The sequence below is a fragment of the Anastrepha ludens genome, chromosome 4, assembly GCF_028408465.1.
Source record: "Anastrepha ludens isolate Willacy chromosome 4, idAnaLude1.1, whole genome shotgun sequence".
Lineage (NCBI taxonomy): Eukaryota > Metazoa > Arthropoda > Insecta > Diptera > Tephritidae > Anastrepha > Anastrepha ludens.
In genome coordinates this window covers 51,176,334-51,190,014 of record NC_071500.1, presented here as the reverse complement: position 1 = coordinate 51,190,014, position 13,681 = coordinate 51,176,334, and the positions used below count along the sequence as shown (strand labels likewise).

Here is a 13,681-nt window from a genome sequence, read left to right as displayed (position 1 = left end):
ACTTTTTCCAATAGGATTTTTTTGGCAGATCCCGCGTGACTACTGTCAAACTAAATATATAATTTTTTCAGTATTTATCGCCATTTCATCATGGAAAGACTCAACAAAAATCGTTTGTGAAAAGTGTTCATCGCGCACTCAGGTCAATTTCTGGTGTACATAACTGTTCTACGTTTTTGACTTAATGGCGCCGTCGATTGCCGTAATTGGGCTGAAGAGCAACCCGAAGCAATTCAAGAACAGCCATGACATCTATTGAAAACAACCATTTGGGAAGGCCTATGGGCGGGATAAATCATCGGCCCATATTTCTTCAAAGACGAGGCTGGCGCCAATGTAACAGTAAATAGCAAACGCTATCACGCTCTGAAAAACAACTCTTTGATGCTGGAAATTGAAGCCTCTCCTCAACATTTAGTTCTAACAAGACGGCACTACGAGTATTTGCCATACAACCTGTGAAATAATGGAGCAATTTATCTTTCGTCTCGGACTAGTGGATTAAACACCAAGATCGTGTGATATCATATCTTTTGACATTTATGGCAAAGGCTAAATGCTTCGATTGAGGCATTGGAAATGTACATTAGTAAAGTTATTCACGAGATACCGACCGAAGTCCTCCACCGAGTTATTCAAAATTGGTGTTTACGGTTAGCCGAATTACGGCGTAGTTGCATCCAACATTTGAAAGGGATTATCTTGAAAATACCTCATGAATTGTTCTACACAAAAATTAAAAAAATTTGCTCACTCAATTTGAATTTATATTATTTTATATCAATTTAAAATCCAATACCTCTAAATTGATCACCCTTTACATGTATGTACAGCTATGTAGGGGTTAGTAAGCACAAACATATTAAAATTCTTTGAATTAATAGTTTCCTAGTTAATTTTCACCTTTTCATGAAGTCCGCGGCATCGACATAAAATATTAAATAATTTTAAAACTCTTTTTGGCTGTTTTTCAAAAATTAACACCTTTGCTCTAATTCATGGTGAAGTTCTTAGGGAAACAGCCATATAAATAAGCTTCATTGGCAATTTTTTGACAGTCTCGAAATCGTGCAACATTCGGAAGTAAGCAGTGGAATCAATCAGAATAGTATTCCTTTTTGAAACGACTAAAATGAAATTCGTCATTACCTTTGCATTTTTTGCGCTTTTTTCGCAAACCTTGGCAGTACAAGCACCAGTAGAACATCACGTCGAAATTGTGCGCCAGGATGCAGATATCACGCCAGAAAACTACAAATATGGTTTCGAGACGAGCGATGGTACTCAACATGATGAAGAGGGCCAGCTGAAGAATGTCGGTACCGACGATGAGGCAATCGTTGTGAAAGGCTCATACAAATACGTTGGCGATGATGGTGTCACCTACGAAGTGAGCTATACGGCCGACGAGAATGGATTCCAGCCTGTGGGTGAACATTTGCCACAAGCTTAAGTAAGCATACATAGCTGCTGGATAAATTGAAGAGAGTCCAAGAGAAACCAAAAAGTGATTTTCTCCCAAGTTGAGTATAGTGTTTGGATCGTTGTTGGCACATAAAAATGTGTTTATGTTTGTTTATTACTATTGTTGGCTGAGCATTTAATAAAAATTAATAAAAAGTTATAAAAAATACAGAATATAGAATATTTAGGTGCATATACGATTTTTGAATAATAGAAGCCTTGCAATGAAACACACACTTTTGACACTGACTGAGACCGTAACAATTTTTGTATTTATTTATTTAATAGTTTTTCACACACACATATCGTCTTCTACAACTTCCTGTTTTTGTTTTTTTGTTTTCCTATTGTCTTCGATGTACCTAAGCAATTTTTTTACTAAATTGGTTTTTATCCTTTCGCTTCAATTAGTGGCTCTAAACATTTCCTTATTTTGGTATGTGTGCACCTTCTGGCTGGAAGCCGTTCTCATCGGCCACAAAATTAATAGTGTAAGTTTGTCCATCGGGCGCTACCCAAGAAACGCTACCGCGCACAGATAGTGATTCATTTTCGGTGCCTGCATTATTGAGAACAGCCTCCTCGGTACGTGTTGTGCCGTCACTAAGTTTATAGCTGAAAAAAAAAACCAAAAATGTAAAGCAAAACAATTTTACAAAACAAACAACAATGTGCATTTATAACACACGTGTACAAAATTGGCGCAAAAATAATCATCGGTTTGTTTTTCAATAGCTTTTTAATAACTAAAAAAACATTATTTTGAGTGATAAAAGTCTCTATTTTGACTTTTAGAAGCTGCATTGCTTGTCTGCTTGTATACTGCAGCTGTCTAGTTCACAAGTGTCATTTTGCGCCACCTTCTACCAACACACATGGCCAAAATAATTAGCTATGAGAAATAAAAATCTACCATGAAACAAAAAAAAATTTAATTTAAATAATTTGTCATGAGGCATAAAACATGTATTACGAAAAAACGAAAAAAAGCTTTAAATATAAATGAAACAGAAATATAAATATAAATAAAAATGAAGTAAAAATTATAAGAGTGCAGCTTTCAATCCACTGCAAAATTTTACCAAATTTATTAGAGTACGCGAGAGCAATATTGGTTTGATTTTCACAAATTCAATATGGCAGCATCTTTTAGAACGAAAAGAAGACTGTAAATTTCATGTTAAAGTTGTTCAGCTAAGCAGAATAATAAGTGCATTGCTAATTATTTCAGTTTTTCAGCAGATTTTTCGCATTTTTGAAAAAATTGCTTTTTACTCACTAAAATTGAATTAGGAATTATAATTGTCACTGAGGTTCAAAATCCCAGGCAAGATACACAAAATTAAAGAAAAATATTTTCTAACAGCAGTTGCTCTTCGGCAGGCAATGGCAAATCTCCGAGTTCATTTCTGACATAAAAAAGTCCCTCAAGGAAAACAATCTTCTGTTCGGAGGTGGCGTACAACTGTAGGGCCCTACAATTGTAGAATAATGTTAAGATGCAAACCACAAATAGGCTCAGCCAACCACCAAATAAAGGTCGTAAGCGCCAATTATATATACCATATGAGGGAATAGCATGGGAATTTCAGGAGCGTAAGAGTTTTGACATAACTCAAAGTAGATGAAATATTGGTTTGGGACTATGTCACGTTCCCTAATTGACTCCAATTTCAAGCTTTTTTGAAAAAAAATTAAGCAAAAGCAACAGTGGATATCGTTCATCGGATGCCTTTTTAGCTGCATGAGATAACTTTGGTTTGACAGATGAGAATGGCAAACTGTATTGACATTTCTATTCAGTAAGGTTTGGCAAGTCGCGAAGTTCATAGAGTACTGGCGGCGTCACCGATCCTTATTTCTTTCGTGATGAGAAAAAAACTGCGGTCACCGTGATTGGCAAGCACTATCGAGCCATACTGACTAAATTTTTATTTCTGAAAATTAATCAGCAAATCATCGACGCTATTTGGGACCAAGAAGACGGCGCCACTTGCCATACAGCGCGTTTACCAATTTATTTATTTCAATATTCGAGCCACCATTGAAGCCATGGACAGATTTATTAAAAAAGTAGACAAAAATTGAACTGATCGAATGGTCCATGCAACTCGCAGCCGCGGCGGATGTTACCTACCAGATGTTGCCTACCAGATTATTATAAAAAAATTCATTATCATTTTAAGTTCTCAAGTTTTTTTTCTGTCACCCAAAAACTTGTTGTGAGAGCTTCTTACTTTCTGCTAATATTACAGTACCCAGTTTCAAATTGCATAACATGTTCTATTAGAAGTTCTTAAGTTCTTGAAAAACAACCAATAGGTGTCAGTTGTAGACTTTTGAAGAAATGTGGTATCAAGGATGTGGTAGCAAGCCAAAAAGAATCGCGCAAAATGATAGAGAATATAAGAGCGGGTTTCTTACCATAAGCAAGGAGCCAATTATAATTGGATCGGTAAACTTAAACCTTTGTGCATTAATTTCATGTTTTGATCCAGTTTTATTTTTTAAAACTTTTGTAAGAAATTTAATTTTTCTTTTGTGCTCTTTATAACTATTTTTTATTATTTTACTGTATCAAAAAAACTAAATGTAATATTTTCCTCATTGAAAAAAAATATGTGACCGCGTGTGTACGTATAAAAAGTAGGCGGCCAAATCAGAGTAACAGCATCCTAACATCTTTCGTGAGAATCTTACGATTAGAATACTATTTTGGAAATTTTTCGAAAAATTTTCCTAACTCCAGTGACAAAGTAAAAAATGATTATTAAAAAAGAATCAAAAAAGTACATCACAGAGCTTTTCATATTTCGCATTTGCTGAGAATAGCTTGGAAAAACTTTTACGTCACAAAATCATGAAAAGGTGTGGGTGAAATGTAGTGGCATCTACCTAGCCCCAAGGTTGCACTTTTGTATAGTAGTATCCAGAGTGTCACATTACATATGAAATGCTTAACTTATAAGCTGGAACTCAAATTACTATGAAGCTGCAGTGCTTGCTTTCAGAACTGCTTTCCTTTCATAATACAAATAATATTTCGTGTTAACTTTTCTAAGAGTAGGTAGGTGCACCAAAGTGGCACTCCCCAAGTAGCACTAAAGCACCGTTTTGATACCATTCTGAGACCTCCAAAGTAAGAGAGTTGGTTTTTAAGGGTAGTTAATATGAGTTGCTTTGCTTCAATACAGAGATTGTTATATGGAATCCTTAGAGATGATCCAGAAAAAATCACTATTCTTGGGCTAATAATGTGCACAGACACCTACGTGATTCCATTAGTGCCCCGTATTATGGCATCTCTAGTAACACACACAATGGTAACTTCATTGGTATTTCGCCTTGCGAATCCAGGGCAAAGTGCCTTTGCCCACAAGAACCAGTGAACAAAAGATCCTACTTATATTTCGTATTTTATTGTCAAGCAAATAAAAAAAAAAAATATTTCATATTTGCTTGCCAATGCTGGTGCAAATCAAACAAAATTTTAGATTATCAATTCAACGTAAAAGCATTTGACCATCTCGTTTTTCAAATGTTGAGTCAGTAGGTATTTAAAACCGATTTTCTCTAGAGCACTTAAGTAATTTCTCGCTAGTAGTCAGCAAATTTCTTAGCAATGAAGGTGGGAAAAAGTTTAATGATTTTTTGAATATTTTTTTTATATCTGTCTTAGCTCATAAGCTAAGACACGAACTTTAAAGTAAAACAAGATAGTGCCTTTCTAAATGAGTTTTTTCTTCATGGTCTGTCGCCTCACCCGAGTGAACAGAAGGATACTATTTTTGCATTCATCATTTCAAATTCTCATTTGATTAAATGATATATCTCATTGCCAAAAACAACAGACATAATATGAAAAACAAAAGTCTCGTTTAACTTACCTGAATTTATAACCGTTAATGCCAATATTATCTACCTCTTGCTCTAAAATCTCGACAGGAGCTTGTGGTGCAGCCAAACTGCCGGCAAGTAGGCACAAAAAACTCAAGACTAGCATCTGTAGAGAAGAAAAAGTCCATTAATATTACGTTATCCTTGTAAATGTATACGTCAAAATTGTATATAAGTCTCACATTCACATTCACTTACCAATTTCATATTGGCAAAATGCAAGTTATAAATAATATTACGTAAGTAATTTCACTTTTTAGTTATCCGTGTGTTATGGCGTCCGTCTTTTATTCAATATTTTTTAGCGCTACCGTTTAAATGCGGTAATTGCACGTCTTGCTCGCTCAAAGGTAGGCAAGAATAATTTTTGCAGTGCAGTGCAAATGCATTTTATAGTTTTGAGCGATCAATGCAGCATGGCACGCGTCAACGCATGCGCTACTGCAACGGTTTAGAATCTGCAAATATCATAGGAGCATACGTATGTATGTTTATGGCAATGTAAAAGAAGAAGCGCCATCGCTAGCCATCATCGCCTTAGCAACAGAAATAGTTACCATCCAAACACGTCAACAAATGCATACAAAATGCAGTGACCAGAATTTGATGTACTATTGCAAATTGGTAATCGCAAATAGTTTACCGAACAGTGATCAATGACAGCGTCATGCATTAAAGCTAAGACGCATACAACCGCGCACATTCATACGCCATGGCGGACACTTAACGTTGCTGCACCATCTAATTTGCAAAACGGCGACCGCCACAGCAACAGCGACGGCGACAGCAGTTTAACTTGTTTGCACGCTTTATTGCAAATAATCCAAGCAGGCTCGCGGGTGGAGCGCTATTGCACAAGAATATTTATTTGTAAATAGTTACCAATCTTTAGCTTGCGCTGATTTACGCAAATAATGTAGAAATTTTTACTATCGCCATATTGTCATATTTTTTTGCAATGGCCGGAGATGTCAAGCACGTAGCTTCAGCAATAAGCCACAGACGATGAAGCCTTTGGCGTTACCATCGTGAAACACGTTTCAGCAACCAAATACAAGTTTTCTGCAATTCTAATACATGCATACGAGTATGTTTCAGGGAGCTTAAAAGAAGCAAGCAAAAACAACATTCGCGAGTAGCGCGTAGCAATGGCGATAATTTACAAGAAACCAACAACAGTTTGTATAACTAATAAAAAACGCGCTGACGCCATGTTAGGCACTCGGCTAGTGGCCTTCAGAATGTTATTGCCGAATAATTTCTAATTTCAAATAGCTTACAAAAAGAGTTTTAAGTAAATTAACAAATTTATAATATGTAAATTACATAAAAAGACATATAACGAATATGCAATGAATTGTTTAAACCCAACGCATAGACCCCATCATCACTTACACCATCACTAATATGGCAAAACAACCCACGCACATTACAATTTATGACCCCATCTCTTCACAAAGCTCTTAGTTACTCGTATAAGTGCTACAAGTAGAAGTGCTTTTATAGCAAATGTTCGAAAAACTGACATGTTCTCAAATTAATTAATTCGTCCATCCTGCAAGGGGCGACAATCACGTGTGAACTCTTTCAACCAGCTAAGTGGCTAAGTGTGGTGCTTGAATGCCACAAGTCGAAGTAGATTGACCAATGCACTCCTGTCTCGATAATCCACGACAGAAATCGTAATAAATTATCGCACGAAATTTTTTGCGAGTTTCCCATCTCGAAAAGTGAAAATAATAAATGAAAAATGATGAAATGAAAAGAAAAATATCGATTTATAGCTCATCATCACGAAAGCACAAAATATAAAAGACAATCCTACTATTCTAAATTTTTTGAGGAACTTTTTTCTGAACGAGACTATCCGCGTCTTGAGTGTCAATGTCTACTGTAAGCAAGTATAAAACGCGTCTCTAGGGTCTCTAACCGCCGTGTTTTAACAATGATGAAAAAAATGGCTTACACTACACTTTGTTTATATAGCTAATGCTGGTGGTGGTGGAGATGTTGTCTGACTGGAACAGCCCATACCCAATTAGCACAAAGATGCAATTTTGATACACCACTTGTAGAACCACTGCTTCTTATTAGTCCTATCATCTTGAATGGACTACAAATCTGCCTATGTCGTATATTTTCTTTTATGTAATATGTTTGCTCGTAGCTTTCTTAACAACTTGCCAGTTCTAGATTTGTTGAAATTGGACCACGTTCGTTTAGTTATTTTGCATCTGTCAACGGCCTGCTCCTGGAATAGCGAGAAGATCTGCTTTTTGCACATTTCTTGGGGGCATCCTATTTCTACTGCTTCGGATTTGTTATAGGATTCCCCTGTATTACCAGTTCATCAGCTTTCTTATTTCCCTCTATGTTCCTATGGCCAAGTATCCAGAGGAGTGTGATGTGTATCGCGCGCGCTAAGGCATTAAGTTCTTCTTTGCATTGTCTGACAATTTGTGAATTGGTTAAAGATGACTGTAAATTTGGTTGACTGTCTGAAAAAATACATACTACCGATAGGTTTATAATTATCCTTCCCTTATTCTAATGCATAGTAAGTAGCTAAGTAGCTTCCCCTCTACCAATTTACCACAACATAGCACTTGGACCAAGAGATTCCATAAAGAGCTTTGGAGGCGTAATTAAAGATTTTAGGTACGACCCCTTACAGGACTTTCAGCACATTTTTCGAAAAACTAACATTTGAGTGCATATTTTTTTATACTTATACTATAATATACATGTTTACTAAGCCACCTTGCAAAAGGCCCAATACGCATATGGAGGCATTGGGTATAAAAAGACAAAAATTCACATAAAATTGTTCACCGAACTTGGTGTTAAAAAACTTTAAACTGAGTATGCCAGCGAATACGATTTAACGGTCAACCATTAGCAGTTAAATTCCAAAAAAATTCAAACTGCGTCGCTAACTTCTATAAAACTATAGAATTTTGTAAGATTTAAGTTTGGGGTCATAAATTTGAAAATAATCTTAACTACTGTTTTGTTGCACCTGTATTTTTGGCCCAAACTTCGTACGCGTTTTTTATTGCAATGTTGAACTTCAGTTGCATTTACAAATCTTGAAGAGGATTATCTGATATTGTTTTTCTGTGTTGAATAAAATAAAAAAAATTTGGTGGTTCGCATTGACATTTCTATTAAAGCTGCATATTGAATAGAGATTCTAATCGGCTTTATTATGAATTAAAGATAAGTACAAGTGCGATTTGTAGGCGAAAACCAGTTGTTTTTTAATTTGAAATCATCAAAAAATTAGACAGGGTGGTCCGCAGGCAGGAATAAAATTAACAAATTTAAAATAAATGTGAAAGTTTCTTTAATTTATGGAATAAATTTCATTATTTAAGCCGCCTCGGTTGGGTTTGCAGCAGGTCGTGCTGCCGTGTAATCACGTGACTTAAACGATTTTACTTCTAGACTTTTAATCGTTTCTGGATAACTTGCATGCTATTAATCGCGCGAATGATCGACTAATCGATGAATTATTTAGCATGGTGCGCCATCCTGCTGAAAGTAAAGGCTATCCAAGTTCAAATCTTTAATTTAAACCCACAAAAAAGTAGCTTTGGGTCTGTAGCACTTACCGTTGACCAAAATCGAGTCTTTGGTAACGTTTTTAACTCATTTCGTTCTCGAAGGTATGGTGCTGACTGTTTATCAAAATTTTAGCCGAGAAAAAAGTGGCTATTGATGAAAATACCTGCTTGGGTCACCCTGTTAAGAACAGAATTTTAGATCAAATTTGTTTTGTTCGGATAAAATACAGCTTCATACTCCAAGCTGTACTCTTCACAAAGCCGTAGTTAATGGAATATACCGTCTTCCAAATTCCACCATTCTGTTCATTTTATTTTGTAGCAACAAAATTTAAAGTGCGTTTCCCAACTGAATTTTTGTGTTCAAGACTCATCGTCCGTGAACTGATTGCACCATCAAACAGATATTCACTATACTTAAACGTAGATTCTTGAAAATAGTTCGGAAATGGGAAACGGAATTTTTAACCCGCTCTCGGCTGTACGAAAATACAATTTTAATATTCCTGCAAATCTTTTATGACTGCCACGCAGACCTTTAGGCTATAACCACACAAATTTGGAAGCATATCTCCGAGTCATTTGGTACAAACTCCCATTTATTTGCAATGAGTTGTAGAACTCAGTCGCCACGCCAAAAGTCTGTGTGCAGAGCTTTACCTACAGAGGAACTACTGCAATGAACGCACGATAATTTTAAGTGAAATTTAAGCTGCATTCAAGGTATAGAAAATTGATCTCTCAAGGAACCGTAACCCCGCACCTGAGAGTTACTAACAAGGGCAAGGAAACTGATTGAAAAGAAGAAGAGGCTAAAATAAAAGAGCCGCAGCTCCTCCCAGCTAGGGGCAATAGGCCATTAATGGAGCTAAGAAGAAAAAATAAAAATAACTAGCGAACACTCACACCACAATATGGGACTACAGTGGCAAAAGTCCTACTGTTAGGCTGCAACCTCAAACGGTTTAAACACCTTATAAACATCCGAAGGAATACACTGTGAATGCTCACAGATATCCACACGTACCATTGCAGAGCGCCAAGTAAGAGCTCCCAAATTCCTTTTATAAATTCTAAGCTCATTGGGTCTGGAGGAGGCATTGAACTCTCTTATAATAGATCTTATCTTATAGGCATATCTCATATTAATCATTACAATTGCACAGTGCACCAAAATGCAATGAAATGAAGACAAGAATACGGTCAAGCAATTATACCAAAGAAAGAGAACGTCCCGACTTTTTTCGCAACGCATTGAAGGTTTCCTCATTTGGTCTCAAGTTGACGTAAATTATTTGAACAAACTGTAATAAAATTAAATGGCTCATATTTTTGTGGAACATTTTAACCCACTATTTCTTAACCCTGCCGCCATAGCCGAATGGATTGGTGCGTGACTACCATTTAAGAGTACGTAGGTTCGAATCTCCGTGCATGACACACCAAACTGATAGAAAAAGTTGTTTCTATTAGCGGTCGCCTCTCGGCGTGCAATGGCAAACTTACGAGTGTATTTCCGTCATGAAAAATCTGATCATAAAACAACCATTTGCCCTTCGGAGTCGGTTTAAAACCGTAGGTCCCTCCATTTGTCGAACGTCCCTCAAAACGCACGCGAGGAGCTGGGCTAAACATCTGAGCAAAGTGTGCGCGCCATTTATTTACTATTTTCTACAAAGTGGGTAAGAGATTGAATTTACTTGCTGTTTTCTTTTTTTTTTGGATCTATTGAATATGAGAAAAAAAAAGACTTGAAAGGCTTTCTTATGGCTTGAAAATCGCTCAGATGGTTACACACTTACTTAAAATTTCAATTTAATTAAATAGATATATTAAGCTTTTTGCTAATAATTTTAAATTATCCCGAAGTATCGGGATTTACATTGATCACTAATATTGGCATCCGCATCAATAATGACAATGTAACCGTAATCAAAGCGTGATTTACGGCGATTTTACCGCTAACTGAAGGTACAACTAACTGCATGCGAAGCATTTATTTGATAAGTGACCAACTCGATGCTGGCTATGCGAGTGCATACATTTACAATGCACCGAAGATTTCAGCTATCAATAATGAAATGAATTGCTGCATATTTAATTATTGCATGCAATCGTACTTCTTGAGGAAAATCATTTCTGTTATATGTCCATATGTACGGGTAAAAAGTGTTTGAGCCGCTCCACGAATCGTTCGGGTAAGTTGCATTCGTCTGAGGTGATGCGCAGAACCCCAAAATATCATAGATTGTGATTCTTGAAATTGAATCCGCCACGAAATAAAAAATTTACCAACTCTTAAAAGCTAACACACAGCCAGCGGCTGGTGATGTTGATGCGCCATAGGCGTAATTACAACGGCTAACAGAAAAAGCAACACGGACACCCGCAATAAAGCAGCGGTAACAACATTTAACGGTCACAATGTTTTTGGTTTGGCGAGTTTAAGTAGAATCTCGTCATAGCGAGAAACTTGCGCAAACACATATACTCGTACATATGTATGCATGTAGGTATGTATATTCAATTATTTTCGGCTGCTAATCAAGTCAATGGCCATTTGTGTAATTAGCACAAAAGTAGGAGTCTATCGACTGCAACGAATTCTATAAAAAAAAAACTTGCATGAATGCAGCACTGAGTGGTACGCTAGACAACGCAACTAAATTTATGCATAAACATAAAAAAGCGTTAATAAAAAAAATTTAAGATTTATTAACGCTGCTGTGTTGATGCGTTGAGAATGGGTTTTGACAATTGCTTTGTAGGCAATGTTGGATTAGTTGGTATTTCTTTTTTGGGTGCTGAACAATTTTTTACAACTATAAACATTTTATGAGTAAACGAAAAACTGAGAGTACACAAAAATACAATACTGGTAGTTATTTTGATAGCTAATTTGGTGAATGGTCTTGACAAGTTTTTTCTTATTTCTCATTTCGAGAAATGCGTACATACTAGGGATGTAAATTTTGTCGATTGTTAAGGTACCCTAATTTTTGCGGTGTCGGGAAAATAATCCCGAAATCCAGGGATTGAGATATTCATTATTTTGGAACAACTTAATTTTAAGTTGCATCAATAGTATTTGAATAGCCCTTCCACAATGCAACAAATGCTAAATTAATGGGGTTTGATAATAGTTTTTCATTTAAAGTGAAAATTATAGCAATAGTAACAACAAAACAGAAGATTAAATTTAGTAACTTAATTAATAGCGAAAAAAGGTCGATTGCGAAAGGCTTAAACGTGGAAAAGAAGTCTGCAGAACTGAGTTTTATTTTTTTATTTATTTTTATTTTAATTGTTTTTAATTTTTATTTTTATTTTATTTTTTTTTTTAAGGTTACATAATAATAAAATTATTAGTAGACTTAAGCAAACGCAGCGCTAGCAGCAGAGGCTTTCGGCTGGTTTATTTCTTTTTCTTCCTTATTCTTTATTTATTTTACTCTTCATTTATTTTTTTATTTTGTTAAACTTAATTTTATTTCTTTATTTATTTTTTCTTTTTCTTTTTAATTATTAATTTCTGTAATTTCCAGAGTTATACATTGGGCTCAAAACCCTCCACTGATTTCTATGACAAAAGTGTTGTCGCACAGTGTTTTTCATTGCTGCTTTTATACTATAAAATAAGATTTTCTGCCTCCATTTATAATATGGTACTTCATAAGAGATTACAAATTTTTTACAATTTCTCAAACATACCGGAATTTTTGGGACTTAAACAATACCGATACTCCGGCATCCCGGGATATGCACCCGCACCATTCACCCTGATGGTGTCTAAAGGTATGAAAGTACTTATAGTGGATAAAAATGCATTTAAAAGCTGCAGTTAACCGAGCGGCCTTGCGGAAGGAACTCCGAGTGCACAACACCTTCGTAATCGAAAAAAACAGTCAGCATAACCTTAATTTTTGAGCGACTTTGGCGTGGTTTTTTGGGTTTCGGCTCCTCCTCTTTGAATGATTTGTACCACTGGAAAACACGTGCACGCGATAGAGCAGAGTCCCCATAGGTTATCTGCAAGATTTTTAAGGCGTCTGAAGCCGAAATTTTGTTGGAATAACTAAATTTCAAACAAATTCTTTGTTCAACTTGAATTTCCATCGTTAAATTCGAAAAACACACTCGAGCTTGACTTGTTTACAGTAGCACAGAAAACAAACTATGTGACATATCACGCTGAAATTTGCCATGTAAGCTTATAACAGTCCTACCATCCAACAAAAAATGTATTTTTGCCATATGTCATCCGCGGACCGTTTTATTGATAAAGTCTCGTTCATATTTGAGCCGAAGGTATATATATAATTGGCGCGTACACCCTCCTATTTGTGGTGTGCGTCTTTTTATTTTATGAGGAGCTTTTTCATGGCAGAAATACACTCGGAGGTTTGCCATTGCCTGCCGAGAGGCGACTGCTATTAGAAAAAACTGTTTTCTTAATTTTGGTGTTTTCACCGAGATTCGAACCGACGTTCTCTCTGTGAATGCCGAATGGTAGTCACGCACCAACCCATTCGGCTACGGCGGCCGCCAATTGGACTTGGCTAGTTCAAAAATGTACTTATTGCCTAACACGAAACATTTTTACTTAATAAGATAGCCTCTTAGTAATTGTTTTGTTTAGCAAAACATTTTTTGTTTTAAGATTCGTGCACGAACGAAAATTTCGTGTAAAAAATGTATAAAGATGTCCAAATCTTAGCCCCGTGAGAGCAGGGCAGCTAATGAGAAGGTGCTGA

The 13,681-nt window shown here is 36.1% G+C and overlaps 2 protein-coding genes across 2 annotated transcripts; one reads left to right on the top strand and one right to left on the bottom strand.

Annotated features, from left to right (window-relative positions):
* Nucleotides 1-846: 846 nt before the first annotated feature.
* LOC128862271 (larval cuticle protein 65Ag1-like) lies at nt 847-1,988 on the top strand. The gene has a single exon (XM_054100815.1). It carries the CDS (start codon nt 1,133-1,135, stop codon nt 1,451-1,453), a length of 321 nt encoding a protein of 106 aa, XP_053956790.1. The 5' UTR covers nt 847-1,132; the 3' UTR covers nt 1,454-1,988.
* LOC128862272 (endocuticle structural protein SgAbd-6-like) lies at nt 1,729-5,732 on the bottom strand. Its single transcript, XM_054100816.1, has 3 exons — nt 5,560-5,732; nt 5,352-5,467; nt 1,729-2,079 (listed from the first exon to the last, which is right to left on the bottom strand). Exons 1-3 carry the CDS (start codon nt 5,566-5,568, stop codon nt 1,893-1,895), a joined length of 312 nt encoding a protein of 103 aa, XP_053956791.1. The 5' UTR covers nt 5,569-5,732; the 3' UTR covers nt 1,729-1,892.
* Between the last annotated feature and the right edge of the window lie 7,949 nt (nt 5,733-13,681).